This window comes from Numenius arquata, chromosome 6, assembly GCF_964106895.1.
Source record: "Numenius arquata chromosome 6, bNumArq3.hap1.1, whole genome shotgun sequence".
Taxonomy (NCBI): Eukaryota; Metazoa; Chordata; class Aves; order Charadriiformes; family Scolopacidae; genus Numenius; species Numenius arquata.
The window spans coordinates 54,347,111-54,367,387 of record NC_133581.1 but is presented as its reverse complement, the minus strand read 5'-3'; the positions used below and the strand labels follow the sequence as shown (position 1 = coordinate 54,367,387).

At 35.9% G+C, this 20,277-nt stretch overlaps 1 protein-coding gene across 1 annotated transcript in view; it reads right to left on the bottom strand.

Moving 5' to 3' along the window:
• Positions 1-8,522: 8,522 nt before the first annotated feature.
• The window catches only part of AKAP6 (A-kinase anchoring protein 6), a 229,355-nt gene continuing 217,600 nt past the window's right edge, over positions 8,523-20,277 (bottom strand). The window contains exons 12-13 of the mRNA XM_074148618.1: positions 14,573-18,045; positions 8,523-9,475 (exon numbers count right to left, since the gene is read on the bottom strand). Of these exons, the coding sequence (XP_074004719.1) occupies positions 14,614-18,045 (3,432 nt within the window). The 3' untranslated portion in view covers positions 8,523-9,475; positions 14,573-14,613. The remainder of the gene's footprint in view (positions 9,476-14,572; positions 18,046-20,277) is intronic.

The window sequence follows — 20,277 nt, the reverse complement described above, 5'->3', positions numbered from 1 at the left end:
TAGCACAAGGAAATAACTATGCCTTTTTTAAACATACAGTATGTAAAATGTTTAAGGACTTGGGCTAAGGAAAGTTGCTGCAATTCTTTTTTTAATCATTTGCCATGCTTCAAACAGGTGCTGGGCCTCTGATTCTATAGACAGATTCATCCCACTTTATTAGCACTTTAATGAGTTCGTATTAGCTGCTTCTGGTTTCCATCTGTGTAATGGAAAATTATCTTGCATAAAGGCTGGCTATTTATGGGGCCACTGTGGCATTTTTTTACATCATAACAATACTGCTTTTTAAGCGACTATTTCCTAGCCTCATCCAGTTTCCCATACTTATATCTTGTATCACCATTTATTTGTTTATTTATGCACTGCTTTGCCCTGGTGAACACAGGATCTCACTATCCAGCTTCCACTTTCAAACGCTGCAAAGGAAGAAATACTCAGGGATCTTTTCTCCCTTTCATTCTAATCATATCCTCTGTGCTGAGAACAGAATTTCCTGATAAGCAAAACAGACAATGAAAGTCTGTAGCCTGCTTTATGGTGGAGGCATTACTAGTAAATGAAACAGTAAGAGCTCCCTTTCCATAACCACTATTTATGAATCCTTGTGTAGGAACAGCTTGGCTTCTGTTCACTAACATTGTGAAATTACATTTGTAAAACATGGTGAAAATACATGAAATTACATTTAAGGACTTAAGACCTGGTTTTAAATGTGGATGGGCATAAATGGAAGAACTGTATACTATATAATTTTGCTTCTTTTTAAAATTTGGCTGATGAAAAATATTTCATGTGCCTATTTGTGAGTAGGAGTAGAGAGGAAGTGTTGGTGGGTTGCTGTTTGTTTTTTCCATTTAATAACAAACAGTCACTCTTCTAAAGCCTACTCAATTGTTACCTTTCTTTAGTCCAAGGCAAAATTAACAATATAGTCACAAAAGAAGCAGCATTGGGGAAAATAACTTAAATGAGAGATTCATTTGAACATTTTGTTATGAGGTCTCATTGGCAATGAAGCATAAGATAAGAACATTTTTATCCAAACTGATGTTTCAGCAAATAATATTGTGAAGATGATATTTCACGGGTACATTTTAGATTCAATTATATAACTGTAGCTGTTACAATAATTCTGTTAGTAGCCCACACCTACCTTGAAAAATGTTTTACTTGGTTATGCAGAAGCCTCACCAAATCCTTTCTTCTCCACGTGCTGGCTCATACACATCACTTATCAAGCGCAGATCTGTCCGAGCACCTGATCTGTCATTTCATTCCTTTGTATTAAAGACTGTCAGCTGCTGTTCACCAGAGTGTCTGGGAAGTTTATCCCATGTTCTTAAGCCTTTGTTTTCCAAGTCAACACACATAGGGCTGAAAGTCAAGCTTTTCCCCAGAGGCCCACTTTTCTACAGCACCAGATCTATATGTGTTTGTTGCAGATACTAAATAACTACAGTTCTAATACCTCTAAAAATGTCACGTCACACCTTCTTTTTAGAAGAGCTGGATGAAATCTCAGCCCCTGTTCTCAGACACCAGGGTTCACACTCCAGATCTGTTTTGATGAGATCTCAGCCTCTGTTCAGAAATGCCAGTTGTAGAGGTGAGAAAGGGCAAGCCAAGAACATTGTTCTGGTAGTGGCAAGAGCAACTGGAAGGGTGTTCCTGAAACTGCTTTCTTTTTTATCCTTCCACAAACTTAATATAATATAATATAATATAATATAATATAATATAATATAATATAATATAATAATATAATATAATATAATATAATATAATAATATATTGTTAGAATGTAGATTTCTAAGATTAACATGAACTCTCTTCATATCTTTTTAATTTGACTAAGCTTAAGAAACATATTCAGAGATATGTCATTAGTGTGTTTACTGTCATGATAAGGATCTGGAAAGATAAATATTATTGATCACCATTGAAAAAACATAAGAAAATAATTTTAATGCTTCTGATATTCTGAAAGAACCACCTGAATCTTCAGATGAGGATATGGAAGTTGGCTTGCAATTGAAACTATATAGTTTCTTCTAAGAAAATATTAAAATTCAGAATTCCAGTTGTATGCAAAATGCGGATTCCCTCCTGGCTTGTTTTAAAGACCCATAAAGCAGAAGTTCTGGTATAAAATTTTCTTGAAGTAAAAAAAATAAAAAAGAGTGTATGATTGCACAAAACTTTCAAAGTACAATGGAAGTCTAAGAGAAATATAATTATTATTGTCGGTTTATCACCTCAAACATGTTGTTGTAAATGTCATTATATCAGATGAGTTTGAAAACAGGTTTTCCATTTCGCACTTTATTTGACAAGGTGATTCATTGTGTAGAGCAGTTTAAGATGTCAGCCCTCGTGGAAAGAATTGAGTTGTGCTGATGTGCTTATGAGCATTCCTCCATCAAAGTATATGATTAAAGAAGGGTTATTCTTCTGAAATATTGTTACCCAACTGGTCTGAAATATGAATGTTTTCTTTATTGAAATATAATTTATCACAGTTAACTCCTTCTAGGTAACCATGTATATGTTACATATGGCATATGGAAAGCTGGTTACAATTATCCACAAAATCATATTTGAGATAATTTCTTATGCTGCAGCACAATAGCTTGTCAAGTAATTGAAATAATTTGTTTCTGACAACACATCTTCATTCTCAACAGAGCAGAGGAAAAAAAAAACACAGGAAATTTCTATGCTTTTTGTATGTGCCTTGTGTGCATCAGTGGCCCGTTTTGGATTGCTTCAGAGAAAGGCAGAAATCTTCCACCTTGCTTTGGCCATTTTTGCATCGAGTTAGGAAATTTCCCTGTTCTTTCAACACACAACAGCTTTCATCATGGAGAATGAAGTTTACTCTCCACTGTCATTAGTTTGAACTAACCTGCTATCTTAGCACAGCTGCCTATTCTATATTTAGACTCCTTTACAATCCCACTAAACTATTTGACTCAGTAATTTCTTGTAGAAATGAAATTCCATAGATTAATCATATATCATGCAAAGGAGTACAGTATCTCCTTCCATCATGTCTAAATTCACTACCAATCCGTTTCTGTGAGTGACTTGGTATTATGCGGCTGGGAGAAGAAGACAGACAAATTTGTCTTAACCAAACCATTCATTATTTTGAATACTATCATGTCTGTTGTGTTACAAAATGCTATCAAATAGTTCTAGATATATACTGTAGGCATAACTCAAATTTTGCTCTTCCCTTCCCTTCCCTTCCCTTCCCTTCCCTTCCCTTCCCTTCCCTTCCCTTCCCTTCCCTTCCCTTCCCTTCCCTTCCCTTCCCTTCCCTTCCCTTCCCTTCCCTTCCCTTCCCTTCCCTTCCTTTTCCACACTTACCTAATATGGTGACCTTTACATTTCCGGATGCTGTTCTACATATGAAAATCCAACATACAGGATATATGGCTATGGTGCTGATATACATACTGCCTTTGTCTTCCTCTCTTACTGTGGCCATAAGTAGCAAGTGGCACAGAAATATCTACACACAGATTACAATTTGACTTTACTCACAATTGACAATAATTATTAAGAACACATCCCCCCCTCTCCAAAGAACTCACACATAGATACCCCTCCCTCTCCGAGAAGAAACCTCCCCTTCAACACCCTATGTTTAATGCAATCAAATGTTAATTAACTGACAATGGTACATCTGATTGATATGCTTGGCATACTGAACAGCAGATTCAGAAAAATGAGTACTCATGAATAGCATCACTTTGCAGTTTGCAATAACAAGTCTAGCAACAGAGATAAATCTGTTTCAATACAGTGTAGCTCCTATGATTCTACAAATTTTTTAACCAGAGATAGTTCCCATCAACCACCATCAAAACCCCACCTCCTCCTCTGCTCCTCTCTTTCAGTCATCAGCCAGCACGCCGTTTGCAGATCTGAACGCTCCCTCCAGCCCAGCTAGCATGGCTGCAGCATTGCGCATCTACCAGCCACTCTCTCTTCACTCCAAGCCCCTACTGTCCTGTCTGCCACATGCCCGCCTTTCAAAACGTTACCTGTAAATTGCCCGTTCCACACCTAAGTTGCAAACCCTTCCTTTAGTCGCTGAACTGCACAAGAAGAAAAGGTACAAGTGGAGACCTGTTCAGCTCAGAAGACCAGAGGATAAGAGATGCAGGAAATGTAAAATGAACAGCAACAGGTTTGAGAAACATTTATATTCTCATTTAAGGCAAACTCCCCTTACAGAGGAAGCTTTCTTTAGTAGTCATACTAATAGTGGAAAATAGAGCTCTATGTGCATGAAAAGCTTTTTAAAGGCTTTGCCTCCACAAAATATGGCCAAAAGCATCACTGATCAGCTGGGCTGGCACAGATGCTCAGCAACCCAACAGAGCTGTAGGGCTGAGGGTTTTTTTTTTGATTCATGCCACAATTTTAACCATTGAAAAGACATCTCCATAATCTTTTCAGTACTTTGAAAAGCCCTACTTTGAGGTAAGTGAAGCAAAAGCTATAGGGAGACATAGATCTGTCTGGTATCAGTATGTCAGGATAAATAATGATCAGTTAATAGAACTACCACAATCCTACCAAGCTTAGAGTATTCTTGATTAAACTACTGGCAGGGGACCACAAGGATTTACAGAAAGATTGCTTTTTGTTTTCTTTTCCTTTTATATTTTTTGCCTACCACTGTATATTATTTAAATTCTGCTTGCTACATCTTCATTTTTAAGCCTGTTAGAGGCAGGTATTTCTCAGCCCAAATTTGGTTCTGTTCCTCATGAAGAAACAACAAAACCCATGCCCTCCAAAGGCAATTCTGGGATTAAGCTTTTGCTTCAAGAGCTACAGAGCAGAAGTTCAGGTGTATATGCACAGCACCCTGTATGAGAAGTTGCCATACCACCTTATCTGAGGGCACATTATTTCCCATAGCATTTAACTCCCCCTGGAAAAAAGGGGTAGATTTGGGGTAGATGGTTGATGCTCAGAATCAGTTCTTCCAGTTCTTTTAATTCTGTAAATGAAGTGCATCAAGAACGGTTTGTGTTTTTCCACTATTACTTGAAATCTTGCCAAATATGTTTCCCTTTCCCTGTTCACTCTCATAATGTTTCTTTGGAAAATGCTACAACTGGATCCTTGCTGCATTTAAAATATCCTCACAGTAATTACAAGAAAGATAAAAATCTTTAAAGAATTGCATGTGTTCTTAAAATAATTTTCACTTCAGTTTCCAAACCCAGAATGTCAGAGAGACGTGAGCTCAACATAAGGCAGAGGTAAAAACATTTACTTATCTAACTGTTCTTTTCATACCATATAATATCATTTTAAACATGATGTAATTCTGTACTTGTAATTTTTAAGAATTAGTTTGACAGGAACTACAATATCCCAGCAATATTTGTACAGCAATATTTTGTAAGTAATATTACTTGCTATTGCATAGGAAATTTCATTTTTAAAGCACTGAAACACTTAGAATTCATCCAGTGCACAGACCTAAGTGATGCCAAGTTCATTTATGGTCTAGTCCTTAAAAACATTTCTAAAATCAGGGATGAGCATGTATTTACTGAGCAAACAGTAGTCACGTGAAAAATGTAAGAGATTCAGGTTGGTAGAAAAGGTATAAAAGACAGGGTGAGTCTGAAAAATTAGAAATGCAGCACTGAAGGCAATAGATCAGGTGTCATTTGTTGGCCAAAATCCCTCTGAAAGCGATGCTATTATTAGGAATAAGTTTGTAGAAACTTGTCAGTGAAGGAGATTGACTTGGCTAAGAACTTGACATCCCCGTTAATCCTCTTGAGCCAAGTATGAGTATGGTCTGGTCTAAACATTAATAACCCCTCTTCTGTGCACTGCAGCACAGGAACCTTTACAACATTGTTCTTGATTTCTTCAAGTGGGAAAAAAAAAAAAAACGCAGCCCATTTAACCAATACATTTTAGTCAAAATATGTTGTTTTGCTCAACACAGGAGAAATGGAATAAAACTCTAAAATATGTGACACGGGAGGCTATGTCATCCCTGAATCCTTTCACCAAGGAGGAAGGTGGAGATGCCATCTAACTGACAGCGACTCTTTCAAACAGGAACAATTTCAGTATCTTTGCCTGTGTTTGTGTGGTTACGTGTACATATGTATACAATGAACAGCACAGCCATAAGGAGATAGAGATGCCACCTAAATTTCTCTTGCTGTGACAAAGATGCAGAGGCACTGTTCCGTAAAAACGCTTTGACTTACCTTGGGAAAAAGGCAAACCATTAAGTGAGAAAGACTGGGGACAAGGTTTACAAGGCTATCCATATATAAAAATACTGTGATTACAAAACACCTTCTAAATCGTCATCCAGGCATGTTTTTTACCACCAGCATTAGTGTGCATTCCCTTTGCTTGGAGCTGGAGCACTCTGGCTCTCCGTGGGAGGAATGTGAAGCAGGCAGGAAAGGGAGATCCACGTGTCAGGGCCATTGCTGTCAAATGGCCTCCTCACACATTGCAGATGTTGTTCAAGCATGAGCCAGGGAGTGTGTGGAATAAAAAACAGCCTATGGAACTTTAGGTGGGGATAAATGCTGCAGAAAGCTTGCAGCTTGCTTCTACACCACAGGAAAATTTCACCAGCAGGGAACAGGACCTATACAGGAATCTATGTATATGCTGTTCTTAGAGGTAATATTGGTACAACACTAATTTTACACTATACCAATATTTTTCTTTAGGGAGTTAACACTAGAACTTCTTGCAAGTTCTAGGCACAATTTGGCCATAAGCATATGACTTATGCTAAGACATGAACAAATCCTGTAGAGTACATATCAGGGATATCTTTTCCTTTATAAATTAATTTTTATTCACAAAAAAGTTGAATATATTCTGAGAATAAAAATAAAAAAGAGTAAAGTTTCTAACCATGCCAAAAAATAAACAGTTGATAATGACGAGTCTTGCGTCACTGCCATAAAAATGATGACCATCTCATGAGAACAAATAATATAGATCTGGGAATATTAATTAAATTAAAATGTTCAGCATCTTTCAGAAAGGAACGACAGAAATTTGAGTTGTGACCATATAATATTCCAGATATTGTATGATGAATATGTGGCTTATTGATTTGACAAGTACTGCTATTTTCCCCCAGGAAAAAAGCGAATTTGTGGCAAATGGCTTAATAGAATGGTACAAGTAATTGATGGAGTTCTGCACAGTCTGTTGGGTAAGGTGACAGATCTGAAAAACCTCTGACTTATTAGTTTTCCTGTCATCATAGTGTAAGGTATGACTATAATAAAGTAAGTTTAAAAAAATACAATATAAATCAGAAAATGTTGGGAAGAAAAAAAAAGAATTATTCCAAATTAAATTCTTATGTCAAGACCATTTTAAAAATAATGTTTGAAATAATTCATAGATGAACATAGTTGTTATTGTAAATATTTTACTAAAATTAGGAGTTATAATCCAAGTTACTTACATAGAATTCAAAAAATATTTAAAAAAATAGTAAAGTGATTGTTAGCTATATAGTTATACATTTTAGGTAATTATAGGTTAACCTATTAGATTTGTACGTGATACAAGATAGGCAAAAGCAGTAAACTTTTTGGATTCAAAAGACTCTCTTAAAAATTGTTTCTTATTCTTTACACTTTTCTTTAAGATCAGAGTTGTTTCTGCTGCCCTACCCATACCATAGCCTACAGAAGGCTATGCAGTGGAAATTTAAATTGAGAGAGAAATAATTTGTCTCTTGCCGGAATAGGAAGCTGTTAATAATTAGGAAAATTGAGGTTTTTTAAAATACCTGTTCCTTTAGTGTTGTATGAATATATCAGCTGGTCAGTATAGTTTCTTTAAGCTACTAGCCAAGCTTGCTGAACTGATGCACATTTTTTTAATTGCGAAGAAGAAGCTTTTTGTAAAAGCATTTGTATACTTAGAAAAATAATGATAGAACATGGTACGGGAGAGCATTCCTTGCCTTTCAACTTTCCTGACATCCCTTCCCGAGAGTGTTTTTAAGTAGAAACCTGCCTGGCTTGTTTTGGCCACCCAATATAGTTTTAACACAAGCTAAAAACATTTAAAATGTGCAGTCTAAGTCATTGAAACAGCCAACTGTAAAAGTATCTATATAAATATATGTAAAGCTTATTTAATATAATTATGAAATTTTAAGAAACAGACAACAAACTGTTAATGATAAACAAAGAAAGGATCTGCTATAAAAGTGTGCTTGATCATTGCCACCGCTGCAGTCGTTAGTGTACTAGCTTAAACTACTAAATATTTGTGTCTCTTTGTTTGGCCCAAAAGACCTACAGAATCTTTAATGAGGAGGTTCTTTACATCTGAGCCAGGTAATACAAATCTTCACCAGCTACGGAATCTCATGTCTCCAGGGAATATTTGCAAACAAAAACATATTCTTCTGTGCTTTGATAAAGCATTCTGTTCTTGGAACGCAGGTAAAACAGATCACCAGTTCTGCTTTTTTTCCCCAATAAACTATGTTTATTATGCCAATTCTAATTACCATGCAATCTAATGGTTTTAAGGCTTATATTTTCCACATCACTGGACATCACAAACATGAAAGCATTTTATACTGTCATTATACATCAATGTTTGCACTTGGTTATACATATATACAGAAATTATTCACACATCTTAACCTTGCTATTTCCTCCTTTCAAACCAACATAATTTCACTGTGAAAGCAGCTTTTTAATAAATGGTATAAGAAATACAGCAAGGCACACATTTTTTAAAAACTTTTTTTCTCATTACCACCTCAAGAAGCATAAAAACCCAAAATGTTGTACTTAATTCAGTAGAATGTCAACAGTTCCTAATATACAACACCATGTAGTTGTTTCTTGAAGTGTTGCATAGATTAAATTTTAAAATTAAATAAATAAAATACCATTTATTTTAATTGCTTAATTTTTAGATGTATTGAATCAGGAGGGCTAATGACTTCTTTTTGCTGCAATCCAACAAAATTGTCACTTTAAAAGTAAAATAGTTTCAATAAACTTATGCATTATACACATAAATATTAAATTTGATACATAAAATAGAAGAGTACTGATAGGTACAGTTCTGAAAAGATGAACCAGACTGATCATGAATTCTGTGGAACTCCAAAACTTTAAAGAACAGAACCAGTGATAAGTAGTACAGGAGCATCCAATTTAGGAAGGGGAGGTCATTAGAGGTAGCTTGGGAGAGGAATCCATATGAAAGCAAATGGCCTTGCTACAATACAAAATGTTCACTAAAATAGGACTAGCATATGCAGCCTGATCACAAAGCCAACGTGGACAAATCACATTTGGAAAGAAAATCTATCTTGGGAGTCAGTGTAATGAAAGGCAGTGATACAATGGAATTGGAGGTCATCCCAGGGTTTACAGGATGAACCTGCACCTGAATTGCAGCCAAGTTTCTAAAAGGAAACAAAAAAGTAATAGTAGGTTACAGAAAATGAAGTTTTATTTGCAAAACATAGCTCTTCCAGAACAACCATAGATAGTCATTAAATGATCACATGCCAAAGCATTTAATGCAGAAGCATACAGTAGGCAAACAATGACTTTTACAGCCTGAGGTACAAGTTAGTGTAAAAAATTGTATTGATGTAGAAAACTCATTGATTTTTGTAAAGACTTTGTTTCTAAAGAAACAAGGGAAGTCATCAAATCTGACCTTTTCCCTGGATTCTTTTCTCATCCTTACCTGCGAACTTACCTTCAGCACACTCAAAAGTGCACTGATCAATGAAAACATAGGAATTTTCAAAAGCCAAGCAACAAAAAGATCTACCCATCACTTATTTTAATATTTATGTAAACATATAGAATGACATTTTGACGGAGAGGAGGAAAGGATTGTCACAGAAGTGGTCCATGAATAGAATTGTCAGTGTCATCACTGTATTTTTAAATTGTAAATAGCTATTTAGACACTTCTATTACCAGCAACGAGTTAATTTTTTCATACTATAGAATTATCCAGCTCAGAGTTTAGGGTTAAACTATTCATCAAAGAGCACAGGCTTATGATGAGGATTATGAAGAAATAACTGTCAGAATACAGCTCAAAGATTAGTGCAAAGTACATTTCATAGGCATTTCCTAGGAGGCACTCCAGACATGCATTATGTGCCTTCCAAATTAAGCAGGAATATCTGGATCTATCCAGTTACCTTCTCCTTTGATCTCATTTGCTGTAACTGACCCCCCACCACCATTTATAGAAGAAATATACTTACATGAAAATAGTAAAAAGCTCAAGTTTGTTTAGAAATTAATGAAGAACTGATCTGAATAAATGGGAAAATTGTATCAAAAGGTTTCTACAACTCTGGCGTGAGTTTCATATATCTATAGTAAGAAAAATCTCACTGATGGATTATGTGAGGTTTTTCAAAAATTATGTAATTCACAGACAATACAAGACTATCTGTTTATACTATTATTTTTTTTGAAGTCAGCTACTGTAAAGAGCTAAAAAGTCAGACTGTTTTAAACTCTATAAAGAAACATTATAGTATCTACCTCCCTATAAAAACCTCGAGGAAAAAAACCAGTAAGCAAAGATTTAGATTATTCTTGTAGTTCCAGTCTCTAACAGAAAAGTTATTACATATTACCTAGTGTGTAAACCTGTATATTATTTTTCTCCTGTAATGAATAATTAACTAACAGTCCTTTGCATTTATGTATCATCTTTTATCTGTGGATCTCAAAATACTTTTTGGAGATTAAATCATGCTTCACATTGACCATTATTCTCATCATTTTGTTGCTAAAGAAACTGAGGCAAGAAAGGAATAAGTTATACAAAAAAATCTATTGCTGAGCAGGAAATAACAGTCAGGCCTTCTGAGTACCAGTCCTGGCTATAGTAAGTGGCAGGATATTCTGGCTGACATTGCAGCACTGTCAGATGAAACCAATTTAGTTTTCTTAAGCCCAAGTAATATATTTTTTCCCTAAATTAAGTTAAAACTTAAGTTTAAATTACAGATTCTGTACAAAAGGACAGAAATAGCTTTTGTGACTTACTTATAAGAACTAACATTACACCCAGAAGTCTAACGTATCCTCTAGAAAAGACTTTGGACACACCACATAAACCTCCTTAATGTATTAATCTCTGTGCATATTGAATGTGTGACTAAAACTTCCCATCCCATTGGTGAGTCATGGGTCACAGTGACAGCAGAAGATTGCATGATCTCATATACAGAAAGATAGTTCTTTCAAGCTGTCCCCTACTTGAGAAATAAAATCAGCATAGCTTTACAAGCACCTCTGTTGAAGAACTCTGTGTTGGCTCATACGAGAGACTAGTCAGTGCTGACAGAGATATTTTTAAGCCTTCTTATAGAATTATTATTATTTTCCCACAAGGGATTTTTTTTTTTTTTGGTAGCACACTGCTAAATAACAGGATTGCAACATTTGGCAAAAATATTTTCTTCACTGTTACTTTTATTCTTCATACAGCCAAGGCAAATGCTAAAATCAAACTACATTTGAAATGATGCCTTTTTCAGCTTTGAATTCTCAGTATGCTTTTAAGGTACACATATACTATAGATTATTTTTCTCTAAGTATTGCAGCTACACATGGAATTACACATTTAAATGAGCTTACAGCACAGGTGCTACAGGAAAAATAATGGTGTTTGCCATTTATCTTTCAAATTAAATAATGTGTTTTTAAATAGTAACTTTTTTCATAATACACTTATGGGAACAACATTTATCTGTCACATTTTAAAAGATGTATTAGTAATAAATGTAAATTACCTTTGGAAAATCAGTAATTAGCCTCATCAAAAAATAAACAATCTGCCACCAAAAAGATAATCTTTAGCATAGTTAAGTATAATAACTGTTATTTGAATAAGTTAACAAATTAGGATAGATTGCTTCTGTAATTCATTCCCCATAGCATGAGAGATGAAGTTAAAGCACCAAGCTTGTGAATGGGGGAAGGGAGCTCAGACTTTAGTGAAACCAAATCTAGCAGCTCATATTTTCCTTTTTTGATGTGCCAGAGATAAACTATATGTATCCTAGGGCTTTACTACTGGGAATAATACAGTACATAATTTCCATGGAAGCAATGCTGTATGTATCAGTCAAGAGCCAGTAATATCTTCCTAAATGTAAAAAGTGGGATGTAGTGTGAAGGGCTCTGTTAACTTAAAAATATTTGTCAACCCCTGGGCAAAAATTAAAACTATAACACAACCGTATCAAGTAGTTGCCTAGAGACTCTGCGTTACATTTTATTGCATTGTGGGGCATTTAATAATATCTCTATCCTCTATGTCCAATCTTAGTCCTTACATCTTTTTAACTGCATATTGTCATATCCCTGTCTTATGAAAAACACAGCTGGCTACCATGGAAGTAACTATGAGATTCTGAAGAGTGAAGGAAATTTTTTACAGTATTTTGAGATCCTCAGAGGAAAAGTACTAATGAATTGAAAAGTCATGTTATTACCTTCATCAGTGAAAGAATAAGAACAAGAATAAAATTGCATTCACTACAGTAAGTATTCTTCCTCAAATTAATATTATAAAAATGTGTGAAAAATAGGAAAATGAATAAAACAGTAATTTAGGAAAAACTTATGTTTACATAATTATCACTTATTAACCTCAGACTTTTTTAATCATCTCATTTTCCAAATAGAGGCTTCCATATACACATAATGCTTTTAATGTAATTCTAGAATATATAGTATCATCTATGAGTTTTGTAATTCCCAGTTGATTTCCATTGCTTCTCCAGTTGCTTGGATGTGTCCAAGTATTAACATAATTGGCAATCAACAGGTCATGATAGGCCATTTCAAAGCCATTCAAGAAATAGCCTCTTTCCTACGATGGTTCCAAGACAAGGCATTATTCAAATACATATGTGTCGAAAGAGATAGTGTCAGGCTGTAGAATATTGCTGTCATAACCTAAAGACTTTGCTAGACATATTTATACATATGTGAATGTGTGAATGCTGGGTAAACTGTCAATATGTGCAAAAGAAAAGCTCAAAGCATAGTAATATAATATAGCAAAACCAGGAAATGCAGAAGTTAAATATCTAATAGCATCAAAGCGACGTATTTTGTATAAACAGGCCCAGTTCCTCTGCTACAGCTAAATAATTTGCAATAAGAGAATACTAGTGGTTTTCATGGGCAGTGATGAATAACAGCCTTTTCTCCTAGCAACATCATGGAATCACAGAATAACCTAGGTTGGAAGGAAACTTGAACATCATCTGGTCCACACTCCTGCTCAAAGGAAGGCTGTTTTCAAAAGTAGATCAGATTATTCAGGGTCACGTCCACTTGAATTCTGAAAATCTCCAAGGATGGAGATTCCAGAACTTCCCAGGGAAACCTGGTCCCATGCTTAGCCTTGTGTCTTATTGGAAATTCCCTTGCTACAGCTTCTGGCAAGCAGCGGCATTTGGAATTGGAGCGGCATTCAGAGTTGCCATGCTGGCTCTGGTCTGCTGGAGGAATGTTTCCAAAGACTAATGGCATTCTCATACAGCTATGCTGGCTTTTGGGTCACCAAACAACTAGTGAGACTCAAAGCAGCACTGCTACACACTAGGATCTGATCCAGAAGTTGCTTTGTAGATCTTCTTTTGTTGTTAACTGTGCAGTTTATTGTTAGACACTTATGTGAGGTCAGAAACTCCAGTTGAAGCACTTTCAAACTTTGGAAGAGATCAGAGCCACTTTTTCATCTTAGATTCCATCATCTTACTTCTGTTTCAAAATGCTTACCACAAAATAGAACTGAAACTTCCAGTACTGCTGTGTGGCTATCAGTTTCCATCTGCTTTGGGATTTAGGTCTTTATTCTACATTAACCTCACATTATACGCTTTAATGATATTGCAAAGATTTCTTATTTTGGTAACTCAACTTTTGGCCTAACACTGTGTTGTAATAATTGTAGTCTTAATAATGTTTCACTGAACTTAAATCACGGTAAACTGACATCAAAAGATGACTTATTATTCTCAACTTATTCTCCAGTCTGCTTAGCCATTCTTCATGGCTCATCTGGAAATACTGTAGAACTCCAATTCGCTAATCACCCCAAATTCTTGTCAAACCAGAAGTTCAGCTTCATCAAGTGCTTTTGAACACCTCATAAGGCCAGATGACTGTGGAGAAGGGGATCAGTGAGTAGAGGGAAGAGGAGGCTGATATACCAATACTACTTTTGAAGAATTCCCAAGTTCTGCAAGGTGGCAGATTTGTCCCAGAAGAGGTCCAGACAGTGCAAAGCCACAGGGCAAGAAGCAGTTAGTATTCACTGCATTTGTTGACCAGTGGCACATAAATTTGGATTATAGTGTAATCAAACTAAATTATATAGCATTTCATAAAACAGAAGCCCTGGATGGTGATTCATCTCCCTTCATTGTACAAAATGTTAAAAAAAAAACAAAAGGGCAAAAAAAGGTAAAAAAAATGAATGTGCAACTTCTAGAGTACATACCTGTTTTTAGGATAATGTACGTGCCTGGAGAGGGTTACATTCTATCTGTGCATATTGATATGTCTTTCCTTATGAAGATTCAGCAGATTTTCTTCACAAGTAAGAGTTTTACTGTTCTGATGCAAAACATCCTTTTTCTGTGAATGGCCAGGCTTTAACTGAAATTCTACAGCTGAGGCCTCTTCAGAAGCAGCAATGCATCCTTTGGGCTCTTCAGTTCCAGGTGATTTTCCTGTACTACTCTTTTTAGTGCTAAGCTCTGGAGAATTATTTTCCAAACCTTCAGTTTGCTCATCTGAAATAAGCAAATCATCATCAGCATTTTTCAAATTGTTGGATGCAGTTTGTTTATTAGGATTGGGGATATTTAGATCATTGTCATCATCAGGTAAGAAAGATAAATCCCTACTTTTAGATGAAGTTTTAACTTCTAGTGACTCTTGAGTCTCTTCACCTAGTGTCTCTGGAGATGTTTCATAAATAGTGTTAGAAATAGGTTGCTGCTGCTCAACCCGTGCTTCAGGAGTACCATTTGAAATTGACTGCTGCTGCTCAACACGTTCTTCCTCAGGACAGGCTTCAAAAAAGCATTCAATATTTTCTCTGTCTTCTGTGAAGTCCAGTGGCACAGGAGTGCTGCTCTTTTCCTCTATGTATTTGATTACCTCTCCACAGTCACTATCATGAGAAGAAAGTGAAAGATAAGAGTAGAAGTCCCCTTTTCTTAGCTGAATGGGTCTATGGGAGTGTTCTAACACTTTTTCCTTGATCTGTGCTAATGACGCTGGAGCAGATGACTCACATTCAGGTTGCGTCTTACTTTTCAAAGCTGTTGATGCCATGTCTATTATCTCCTTCACAAAATTGTGTACTGAGCCATCTTCCACATTTCTTTTATCAAAAGCAGCAGATTCACAGTTACAGCACAAATCAGCACCATTGGCTGAGGAGTCGCATTCTGCTTCATTGGATTTCAAGGCTGTACAGCAATCAGTAGATTTTTCAGTAGTGCTCATTCTATATTGTTGAACATTAGGTAAGGATGTTTGTAAAGCTGTACCATGTATGTCTACACAATTCATTTCTGAGGGAGATTCAAGACAAGGCTTTTTAGCAGGAGAGGAAACAACAGAGTGACAATCAGGCTGAAGATGACTTTGACATTCTTTTGGAGGGTTTCTGGATCCATCTGACAACAGAACAGCCTCCTTGCCATCCATATGTGAATCATCTGAACTGTCTGTAAATGTTTCACAGACACAACATTCATTTTCAGCTTCTCTGACATCAAGTGATGCATGAGTTTTGGGAGCTGCTGATGTTCTAACAAGACCTTCCTTTTGACTGCCAAGAGTATTTTCAACATTTCCATTCTCCATATCATCCACAAGCTGATCCTTCACAACCTGAGAGATATCTTTCATCAGGTGACTCTTTGTCCCCTTTTCACGATCACGTGGTACATTCTTACTATTGCCATTATTTTCTGATATTTTCTGTACTGAACCATTCAATAGTGTTTCAATGCTTAATGTATCTGTGGCTTTTGATGTCTCATTACTAACTTCTTTACTGCGCTGAATTTCATCACTGAGGTTACTTTTTCTCTTTTCCCTTGTCAAAGAAAATTTTGGTCTAATCCAAGTTTGGAGTTCATTTTTTATATAATCAAGTCCTGAAATTAAATTGCATTCTTCATAAATATCCTCATCAGTTGCTATACTGGAGTCATCATCTTCATCTTTGATACCTAGCTCTTCCTCAGTTAAGGTAAGGGTGGAACTTGAAAGCAAATCACTGTCATCTTCATCATCAGTACAAGCAGAAGTGCAGGAGACATTAACAATCATGCTGACATTGACATCACTCTCATCAGCTACAGATCTATTAAGATGTTTTCTAAATGATGCGTTTGAATCTGGTATTTTATTTCTGTGCAGCACAATGTCTTCAGAGCAGAGAGAAAGATCCTCACTGCTGCTGAGTTCAGTGAGAGAAGCTGCTGAGTCTTCATTGATTGAGGATGCAATATCTAGAGACAGCTGTCCATTAAAAGACATTTTTTGAGAGCTACTTTGGAGTGTTATATCAGAGATGCTGCGCTTTATCTTTTGATCTAAAGGACTCTGGATATTCTCTAAGCGATTCAAAAGATCTAATGTTCTTTTGCTGAGTTCTCCAACAGAATCACTGCTTGCACTTATGTCTCCTGAGCCATGATGACTAAAAAGATCTTCGTTGCTTTTGTAGGAAGTCAGCCAGCTCTCCAAAGAAGTACTTCGCTGAAGACCATCTCCACCTTTAAAAATACCTGAGCTGAACAAATCACCTACTACAGACAGAGATTCTAATGAAGAACTACGAGATAAAGTTGAAACCTGCCTTGTATTCTCTGTAACAGTTAATTTTCTTACAGTTTCTGCAGATTTACAGGAATTGGGATCTGATTCTCCGGGGATACTTGCCAGAGTATGGTCATGAATAAACCCATTTGGCTGTGAGTCTCCAGGCTTATGTTCAGATTTACCAGGTATTTTATCAAAACTAAAGCCATTAAACAAACTGCCCTCTGTATGTGTTTTTTCAATTTGTGATTGTTTCATTATCACTGGTAATTTGAATCTGGAGCCTTGAAGATATGAGTAATCATAAAATGTAAAGATGTCATGTTTTCCTTGCAATTCTTCTAGACAAACAGGGTTACACATGGTAATGCTGTCCAAATCCTCATCATTTTCACTTCCACAACATGCAGAAGGTGCCAACTGGAAATCATCTGAGAGACTAGCATGGTCTTCTTCAACTTGCTTTATTTTTTGTTTTATTACATCGACTATATCATCCACTTGAGTTTCTGCATGCCCAATTTCAGGATTACTCTGAGTGCTTTCTACATCATTGAGCAAAAAAATTTCTGAATTATTCGTAGTTTCTGTATCACATTCACTCACTATCCCACTCTCACTCTCAGAATGCCTGCTTATGTTTCCACTCTGATACATATAGTTATATGATTTTGCCAATGTGGTCCCCCCTATTAGGTCTGGCAGGGATTTGGTAGATGAAAAGGATGAGTCTTTACTAAGACTTTTGTTTAAGATGTTAGACTGTGTTACATTGGAGAGTTTGGATGTTTTTTTTAAAAAAGGCATGTGTTTTTTTTCTGATAATTCAATATTATGAAGACTATAGACCTGATAGATTTGAGGATTTGGAGGGGAAGTAATGCTGGGACAATAAAGAGGACTTCCATGATCACTGATACTTTCGTCTTCATTCACATTGTTATCGCCGCATTCTCCTGAAGCAGGTTTCTGGCTTGGATCATCCTTCTTGAGTTGCTCATCAGGATCACTTAACTCTTCATGAATACTGATCAGCTTATTACCTATGTCAGTTTCATCCCATTCTAGTGCATCTTCACTTGGACCATTTAGATCCATCAAACTGGGATCAATAACGTTTAAAGGCTCCTGTAAAAAAAAAGTCAAAGATTAAAAATATTTACAGCTGCACTTTAAATATGCTTCCACGGAAATCATATAAGTAAATTAATGGGAGTAAAGTGCATTCTTGGAACAATGATCACTAATAGACATTTAATTTTGTTACATTTTGTGTACCATTAAAATGATCAATTAAAATGAAACTTAATAAATTTTGCATGATTTCTTAGTCTTCTTAGGGCTTTTTTCTTATTTGCTGTCAAAATATAATACAGAAATTGGACTTTTCTTTAATATAGATTAATTGTGATTTGTCATTTTATATGCAACAAGCTTTAACCACTCCGCAGAATTACATAGGAGTGTGTTAGTCTGTCAGTAAAAAACTTGCAATTAGCACTTTATTATGTTGCATATACAAGAATCTCTCTTAGCCTGCTTAAGTTTGAAAGAGTTAAGGTATAAAGGATTGATTAACGAATTTTTGAAATGTTTGTAACAAATCTTTGTGTTGTCAGCCTTAAAACAACAGATCTAATTCACTGGAAACCACAAGACTTGATGAATTTTTATTAGCATTTCTATTTATTCTTTGCTTGATATTAAAGGCAGTACTAATAACCAGTAAGTAAGACTAATGAATGTTAATATCCTCAGCTGTAGTGTACAATCAATCAGTCTAATCAAATACTATGTGAATCTCAAATACTGTCTGTGCTGACACCTTTCTCTGGGAAAGGGCTAATAAATAATTGAGCTAAACTTAGTTTGCTTTTTTTAAGACTTTTGTAACTTTCCAGTAATATTTGCTATTATGGGCTCAGAACATGTAGTATCAAGAATTTTTCCTTTTAGAAACACCTGTGGGAGAGAAGGAACACCTTGACAAATTTTCGTACTCAAATGTGATGTGTCAAATGGCCAACGGTACTGACTTACCTTAAAACTCTCAAAATAAGGTAGAAGCGGTCCCTGATTATGGGGCTTGTTCTCTAAGCACAAATTAATTTCACTTTATTTATCTATTTATTGAGAGGCATCCACTTTAGGGAAGACTTTTCTTATACAATAAGTATTCCAATAGAACTGTTAACTAATGTAGAATTGTTTAGTTTAAATCATCTTATCAGCTGAACAATGATCACTGGAGCCAGAAAAACAAGCATTTTTCCCAAAAAATCTTTCAGCTATGATCTCTTGTTCTCTTGAACTTTCTTGGAGCAAGTCTTGTTTTTCAAATACAACACTGATCACATGCCAAACAGCAATCTAAATCACAACAAACTTACAAAGTTACAGAAACACAAGCAGATAAAATGAGGCTGTAGTCCAATGAAGTGCAGTTGCACACAACTTAGTTACTCACAGATTCATCAAGACTCGGCCAAGGTTAATTGTGCAGGGCAAGGCATGTATCTCTGACTTCAATTCTCAGCTGGGAACTCTGTTTTTGAAGTAGGAACTAAAGCTGCTCAGTCCTTTTGTGAGAAATCATGGGATGTTCTCCAACAGCTCAATAGTTAGGGCACTGATTTTGGGTGTGGGACGCTTTGTCAGACTGAGCATAGGAGACGTGCATCCTTTCAGGAAAAGCCCTACTTACATGCTGTTCTGAAAAGAATCCTGCTTCTCCTGTTTCATTTTGCATAAAACTGTTAAATATTAATTGGGTCATAGACAGATGAGGAGAATTTTATCCTGCAGCGCACATTTGACTAGCAAGAGGCATAGATAGATCCAAATCTCTGCTCCAGTGTCTATTTAATTATGGATACAGGTGGCACTGTTTCTGTGCAAGACACAAGGCTATCCCGCCCCAGTATGTCCAGTAGACCAATGGATAAAACACTCTACTGACATAAGGAAGAATTATTCTCTTCAGATTGGGCTGAGTAGCTACCCACCATTCAGCAAGCTGATATGACTATTAATATATTTGATAAACTGAGACATTCTCCATGTAAGATAAATCTGTGTCCTCATGCTTCATTGGGCTTAGTTCTAAGGTACTGCACTATGCTAAGATACCTCAAACAATCATTGGCAGAAATGTGGGTGCCAAAGAATTTTTTGGTCCTTGGCAGGTTAGGAGGCTTTTGGTATTTTGAAAATCCATCATGCCCATTGAAGGGTAAAGTCTCTTTGTGGATCTACCTACCCCAAAGCTTTTACAGAGTAAATTTGTTAGAGACCTTTTTTTTTTTCCCCCTGTGACATACTGGGTTGTGATAGCTTAAATGTTAAATTACCATAAAAACA